This window comes from Loa loa (assembly GCF_000183805.2).
Source record: "Loa loa unplaced genomic scaffold supercont3.237, whole genome shotgun sequence".
NCBI classification, from domain to species: domain Eukaryota; kingdom Metazoa; phylum Nematoda; class Chromadorea; order Rhabditida; family Onchocercidae; genus Loa; species Loa loa.
Window position 1 is genome coordinate 37777 of NW_018108417.1, and position 7578 is coordinate 45354.

The following is a 7578-nucleotide window of genomic DNA, read 5'->3' on the forward strand; positions in this document are numbered from 1 at the left end:
ATTGAATATCTTATGGAGGAAAGTAGAGGAAGTTCTATGCTTAATAGTCCCAAACTTAGATTTTAGGTTTCTCCCTATAAAAATTGTTCCAGGCTTATTTTTTCTGTTCCGCCAATGAAAAGTCTCCAGGCTTTTTTACATATAGCCTTGAAAACAAGTTTGGGAGATCTCCGTTGATGAAAACGTAAAAGTAGGCCTGGATGAAATGAATGTGACTGAGGGACCCAAGCACATGAAAGAAGCCTTGAGAACAAGAACAGTTTACCTGTCTTCTTGACACCTACAAGTCAATAAAAAAGGATAAAAATGACTTTAATCTGTATTTAACATTAAAGGATATGTTACACTTTACCGCTAATTGGTTGACAAGATGAAAGCAAGTACCACTATTAGTAGACTTTAGCCTCCAAAACGATTTAAGGCCTGTTTGATAATGGAGCAAAGACTTTAGTTCCTGAAGAAATTACAATTTAAAAGTACGGATGACCCAACTCCCGTCATTTTTGCCGTAATCCTGCACCTCTTTTGGTCATTAATTCACTGGCCCGGACTGCTCCTAGCCTATCTTATTGGCCGTAATCCGTGGTTTACCATCTGCCGGGAAATACGGTGCTCTCCAATACTTGTGCTTAGTAAAGTGGCAGGGAAAAGGTTTGATTTCTTAGTGGCCATCCGGATTACTCACTTTGCATTAAGACATCCGTTTCTTCATCTCATTGGATAATCTCAGTTTCGTTTATAATTTCCGATTGGATTGATCACAATGAACAATCTATTTGATTGTTCATTCCGGAATATCATAAATGGAAAATCTTTAAGATTGCACATTTGGTATTACTGAAAAGCGGGTAATGTACACTAGTACGAATAGAGTAAGTTCGCGCAAATGTCGCTAAATGTCATTTGCGACGTTAATGTGTTAGTAGGTTAGTTCCTTGTTTATAATGCCTTGGCATAGGTGGTGAATTGCCAACTCGAAGTCATTCTTACATATATTTAAAGTTATAATGGCCCTTTGTCGTTTTAGTGTACGTACAAATATTGTTGTAATACGCTTCTTTTTTCTTGTTCTTTTTTTCTTTTCTTTTTTTTTAAATTGATTTTCACAAATATAATATTTTCTAGTTTTACAGGAACACAAAAATGGCATCTTTCTTCGAAAATATTGAGGTCGCACCTCCTATTGAGGTATTTTACATGAACAAAATGTACCATGACGAACCAGCACAGCATAAAGTTAACTTAACTGTTGGAGGTCCGTTAAACTTCATTTGAGGAAGAAGATAATATTTCCATGTTTAGGATCGTTTAAAAGATTATTCAGGAATATAAAGTTTTACCAATAATCCTCATTTGTTTTATTCATTTTCTATATTTACTAACATTTTTTTACGTCCTTTTTAGCATATCGTACGGAAGAAGGTAAACCGTGGGTATTACCAGTGGTACGTGAAGCGGAGAAACGACTTACAGATGATATTAGTCATGAATATTTACCGGTGCTTGGCTATGAACCGTTTTGTAATGCTGCAATGAAACTAGTTCTTGGAGAGGATTCACCGATTATCAAAGCTGGAAAAGTTTGTGGTTCAATTTAGAATTAAAAAATTTCAATTAGCCAACACCAACTTTAAGTATGAGTCAATTACAAAAAAATTGCATGCAGTATAAGGGAAGGTTGCGGGATGTATGCATTGCTAGCACAATAGCCATCTTTTCCTTTTTTATTTTCCTTTCGTACTACGTGAAAAATTTTAGGCCACGGGTGTGCAGTGTCTTTCCGGAACAGGCTCATTAAAGGCCGGAGCCGATTTTCTCAGTTTTGTCAAAAAATGAATACGGTTTACGTTTCAAAACCAACTTGGTATGTCTTGCATTCTCTGCTGTTATTAAGGTGAAGAATCGTGTTTGGAGGCATATTGTTTAATTCCCTAAAGTTGCTAAGGTGGAAGGTGTATTTAGAACTTGAAAGTTTTTGAGTCTCACTTCCTAGACCTTTGGTTGAATATTCCTTTGTTAAATAACAGTGAGAAATAAAAAAGAGTGTTAGTAGAGAATTATCTTTGTTATAAATTATGTTGTTTGTAAATCGTACAGTCAAGTTTTAACTTAATGATTACTACAATGAGTTCTTTTATTACACTTTCCTTCGTATTGTTGTTATTCGAAGTTCAGAAGAATTAGTAACTCACATATTTTGTCATTTGTTAGAGTTTTTCAGGGGTAATCATAAATTGATATTTGCAAGGGCTGGTTTTACGGATATACGTGAATACTGTTACTGGGATACAACAAATCGTTGTATTAATATGAAAGGCATGTTGGCCGATCTTGAGGCTGCACCTGAGAAGTCGGTGTTGCTTTTGCCTAGTTTTTTTTTTTTCCTTTATACTATAATTCCTTCTTGTTACTGTTATGAATTTGAAATTCTCTATCACAAAGTTACTGTAGTATGGGAATATGCTTAAAATGAAGAAAGGATGGGCGCTTAGCTTCATGTGACATTAATTGAAGTTGTGCGCTGGGAGTATTCAAAAAGAACTATTGTTACTTTAAATATGCTAATAAAATTATATGCATTTTGTTTTAGCTCTGTAGTGATTTTGCATGGTTGTGCTCATAATCCAACGGGTATGGATCCGACTCATGACCAATGGAAACAGATTGCACAAGTTTTTAAGGCACGTGTTAAAATTAAAGTCCTTTCCAAGAGATATTTCGAATATTTTAAGCTTCGGTGACCTTCGAAATATTTCGAATTCGAAATGTTCTAATTCTTAACTATCTGTTTTCTTCTCTTTCAGAAAAGGCATCTATTCCCATTCTTCGATCTTGCTTATCAAGGCTTCGCAAGTGGTGATCTGGACGCAGATGCCTGGGCCGTGCGCTACTTTGTTGAGCAAGGATTTGAGATATTTTGTGCACAATCATTTGCCAAGAATTTTGGCCTTTATAGTAAATTCTTTCGTAATCACTGCTTGTATCATCAGTTGAAATTTGGGTGCTATTAGAAATGTTACCGAAATAGCACCAATGGGTAATCTTATATTCTGCACTTTTTAGTGAGCCTGAATAATGCATATCATTTCTACACATGTCTTCAGCAGAATGATTCGTTGTGCAAAATTTATTTAGAATTTAGTTGAACAAAGCTAATGCTATTGCAGGTGAAATATATAGTGTGTAATTAATAATTCTCACTTATAAATTCCTTTTTTTTAATTAATACTCTTCACAAATTTTTGTTGATTTTAGATGAACGAATTGGTAATCTGACAGTTGTAGTCTCGGATCCATCGGTACTAATAGGCTTTAAATCACAGATGTCACTGGTTATTCGATCCAATTGGTCTAATCCTCCTAGTCATGGTGCGAGAATTGTGCACATGATACTAACATCGCCAAGTATGTGTGCCCAGTGGCATGATGCTATAAAGGTTGGTTATTTATGCTAATTTTTGTTGTTTTTATAGTTTTTGTAGGCCTAACTGAATAAACATTAGAAAGTGGGCTATTCATGGACTGGTCCTATCTGATGAAAATAAAACTGGAGTTTTAAAAAGTCATGTCAATGTCATATTAATACGTGTCAATGTCATATTTGTGTTAAAAAAGGATATATACTCTCTCCAGACCAAGATTGCGATCGTAAGCATGTTTATATCGTGAACTAAAGGGATGGTGGCCCATTTCCTCTTACCTCGTAAATAAGTTGTGGTAATAGGAGAAACAGTTTTTCATCTATCTTTAAACTATGCTGCAATTATGGTGGGTCAAGATTTATAGATCTGAAATATGATTTCTCTATTTAATGGTGAATGGTGATCAAAGTATTTTTCTAGACGATGTCTTTGCGCATAAAAGGTATGCGACAAGCATTGCGAGAGAATCTGGAAAAGCTTGGTACTCCTGGAAAATGGGAGCATATTACACAACAAATTGGGATGTTTTCATTCAGTGGTCTTAATGGTGTGTTTCTGTCTTCGGTTTTCACTTTTTTATAGATGGATGAGGGTATATGGAAATAATGGACATTTGGATAAAAAGAGCTAGAAAAAAAGAGAAATCCATGGAGAAATTTGAGTTTCATATTGATGCCATTATGTAGGGTTAGGATACGGCAGTCGATGAGAAAGTAAGAAAGTATAGCAAAATTTAAATCATGGTTTTAAAATTTTTCAGCGGAACAAGTTGATCATCTTGTCAAGAAACACAAAGTATTTTTACTAAAGGATGGACGAATAAATGTTTGTGGACTGAATCCAGAAAATGTTGAATACGTCGCGAAAGCAATCAATGAAACCATCAGTAGCATAAAGTAATTGTTGACGTTAAATATCGTGATTTATAATAAGGTTATTTATTAAGTGAACTGAGAGTAAGTTTTCACGATATCCTTTGAAATCTTCAAAATAGAAATGGAGGTCTAAAGTGATATTTCTGGTCATCTGCGATGCTTCTATAGCATTTTATTTGTTGATTTGTAAAAAAAAAAGCATTAGTAATTTATATTTCTATATTTATATTTTGGAAAAAAAGCATTAGTAATTTATATTTTTATATTTACATTTCGATAAGTTTATCAATTGTTTATTTTCCGGTCTGATCTTTTTAATGGTATTCTTTTTACAAATCTCTTGTTAATCGGTGGCCCCTATTTTGTTCATATATAAGAATGAACTTCCTTGGTACTTCATACATCACTCCAAAAATAAAAAGAAATGAAAAAGAATGGACTGAGAGTAAGTTTTCACGATATCCTTTGAAATCTTCAAAATTCACAGAAATGGAGGTCTAAAGTGATATTTCTGGTCATCTCTGATGCTTCTATAACATTCCATTTGTTGATTTGTAAAAAAAAAGCATTAATAATTTATATTTTTATATTTATATTTTGGAAAAATTAATTTATATTTTTATATTTATATTTCGATAAGTTTATCAATTGTTTATTTTCCGGTCTGATCTTTTTAATGGTATTCTTTTTACAAATCTCTTGTTAATCGGTGGCCCCTATTTTGTTCATATATAAGAAAGAACTTCCTTGGTACTTCATACATCACTCCAAAAATAAAAAGAAATGAAAAAGAATGAACTGAATACATGAGGACTAAGGATGTTTAAATGAAGAATTTAGTGGTCTTATACAATCTATCAAAATCATAATAAATTGGCATCACAAGATGGATAAATTGGGACACAAAATGAAACAGTTTAAGAGAAGCATTTGATTACTTTTGAAAAGTAAATTTTTTTTTCAGTCAATTTCCTTTGGAGAAAGAAGGAATTAAGATGATACTCTTGTAAACGCTGACATTATTGCATATAAGAAACATCCACTTAGCTATAATTAAATCTTATTGTGCGCAATAGATGTTCAAGAAAGTTAAAGTCGTTAAGATACATCGATAACCTAATGAATGAGTAAAACGATAAAATGATTTCAATGATAAAACAAAGTGATTTACTGTTTGTATCGAAACTAATATTTTTTGGAAAGCCATTCGTTCGGTTATATCCGACATTATAGCTATGTTGTTAATATAGATGTACTGAATGAAGGATAGTTTGAACGATAGACTTCTTTCTGGTGGGGCACATGTTCGGTTATATCTGATTCAAAATGATTCGTTTCTTTTTTCTTCTCTCTTTTCTTTTTCCTAGCTTCTCCAGAGGAAAGCTCAGGAAAAAAAGTTTCGATCTTTTTCAGAAGTAATTTTTTTTTTCCGGAGAAGTATTTATTTTTGGAAATTTTGGCAACTGACCGGTAAGTGAACTTTATAGTACTGCAGTGCTGAAAGATAAGAAATGGACAACACTATAATTATTAGCAATTTCATTGAAATTTGAGAGGGAAGAAAAGTTCCAAACGAGTGAATAAATTGTGATGGAACAGTTGATAACGATGAGATGATAAGAACGATTCTTATACTTTACTCAACCAATAGGGACAAATGGGTTACATAATACGATACAAATAGTGAAACACGAATGTCTGGTGAATTGAAGCTAATTGTCCGAGTAGATATGGCTGGTATTTAAGTGCTTCATTCTTATTTACTTGGTAGAAATAAATTGGGGCGAAAAATCTTAATGCATTCAAAAAAAATAAAACGAAACATCAGATATAAGTGTGCAAATAAAAAACATTTATTAAAAATTGAAATTGAGTTAAATTTGCTTGACGTTTAAAATACGTGGTCTTATTTGTTCAGCAAATATAAGTTTTCCATATTTGATGCAGAAAAATGAAATGAATGGTATATTAACAAGCACTTGGCCCAACTGTCGGTAAAAGAACAATCTTCACGCTACTTTTGCCAGCAATTAATGCCTGAACATATTCCAAATCCTCACCTTTGACCAGCTCATCTTCCACATAAATAATTTCATCACCCACTGATAGTACCGGTGCCAATGAAGGTAATGATACGCGGGAGATGAAAATTCCTGAGAGAACTTGTACTCTATAGACAAATTAAAATATTCAATAGGAATATTTTGGCTGTTAAAATTTTTCTGAACATTCATGATTTGTATTATTTTTCTGTTCTCTAGTGGTCTCTCTTTGTGATCAATTGTGAAATCCTAAAATTTGTTTTTAAAATCAATTATATGCAAGAGAGACTTTATTGATTTCTCCCAGATGATCGAGAATCAATCAGATTAACCTTCGAAATTTTTGTGTTCTAAAGAATATTCACCAAAATTGAAGGAAAAGAACATACCACGTTTTTGGTTAAGTATTCCAGTAGCAATGTAAAAACCAAATGGACCTGGCTGAAGCTTTTCAATCAGGACAATTCGTAAGCCTCTATGATCGAGAGCAATTAGCTGGGCTCGAACAGATGGTAAATGTGATCTGAATGATAAAAGGGATCGCTAATCAATATCGTTCTAAACAATGTTAATCAACACTTAACTTAACTTGATCATTTAAAGTAATCTTAGGCTTCTTACTTTCTCATATTACCTGTTACGTTTTCTAGCCATAAACCATCTATGAGAAATTATTTATCAAAAAAGAAAAAAAAAATGGTGATATACCGATGAAGTAAAGGACTGTAACTATTCATATGACAATTGACCATTTTAGAATCGAATGGATGAGATGTTCGACCAACACTTTGTGAACGATTATTAACACCTGTTTTTCGTATCCTCCTATAATGCACAAATTTATTTTACATCATTCTCGAGGTATGTATATTCCAATAGAATATTCTTTTTACAAGGATAGATGAGGAATTCATCATCAGAAAATTCTCGGAACATTTAAGAATTCCATTCCATTCCTTCCATCATTTTCCGGAAATCAAATTTTTATTTGGTTAAAGTTTACTGTTCCTTCATTACAATACAACGTTTTAGTATAACCGTTTTCTGGAAACGGAAAAGAAATGAGTGAAGTTGAATATGGAAGATTTAGTTTGTCTATCTTTGAAATATATAAGATGTAAAATGCAAACCTTTGTCTACCAAATGTATGTTTCTGAATAGCTCCATCATACGGAATAGCACAATTGGTTGGTAAATCCGGAAGACGACGTCCGTAACCTAAGCGTATACCACTCATAA

At 33.0% G+C, this 7578-nt stretch overlaps 2 protein-coding genes across 2 annotated transcripts in view; one reads left to right on the forward strand and one right to left on the reverse strand.

Moving 5' to 3' along the window:
* Positions 1 to 1143: 1143 nt before the first annotated feature.
* Positions 1144 to 4322, forward strand: LOAG_10955 (aspartate aminotransferase; the record flags this gene model as incomplete). Its single annotated transcript, XM_003146478.1, has 9 exons — positions 1144 to 1255; positions 1405 to 1587; positions 1759 to 1864; positions 2222 to 2350; positions 2591 to 2681; positions 2805 to 2955; positions 3256 to 3437; positions 3843 to 3969; positions 4183 to 4322. 9 exons carry the CDS (start codon positions 1144 to 1146, stop codon positions 4320 to 4322), a joined length of 1221 nt encoding a protein of 406 aa, XP_003146526.1.
* A 1880-nt stretch (positions 4323 to 6202) lies between these two features.
* LOAG_18247 (hypothetical protein) overlaps positions 6203 to 7578 on the reverse strand; it is a gene marked incomplete at its 5' end in the record, with an annotated part of 7691 nt that continues 6315 nt past the window's right edge. The window contains 3 exons of the mRNA XM_020450911.1: positions 6203 to 6450; positions 6729 to 6862; positions 7048 to 7164. Coding sequence (XP_020305360.1) covers positions 6266 to 6450; positions 6729 to 6862; positions 7048 to 7164 — 436 coding nt within the window. The 3' untranslated portion in view covers positions 6203 to 6265. The remainder of the gene's footprint in view (positions 6451 to 6728; positions 6863 to 7047; positions 7165 to 7578) is intronic.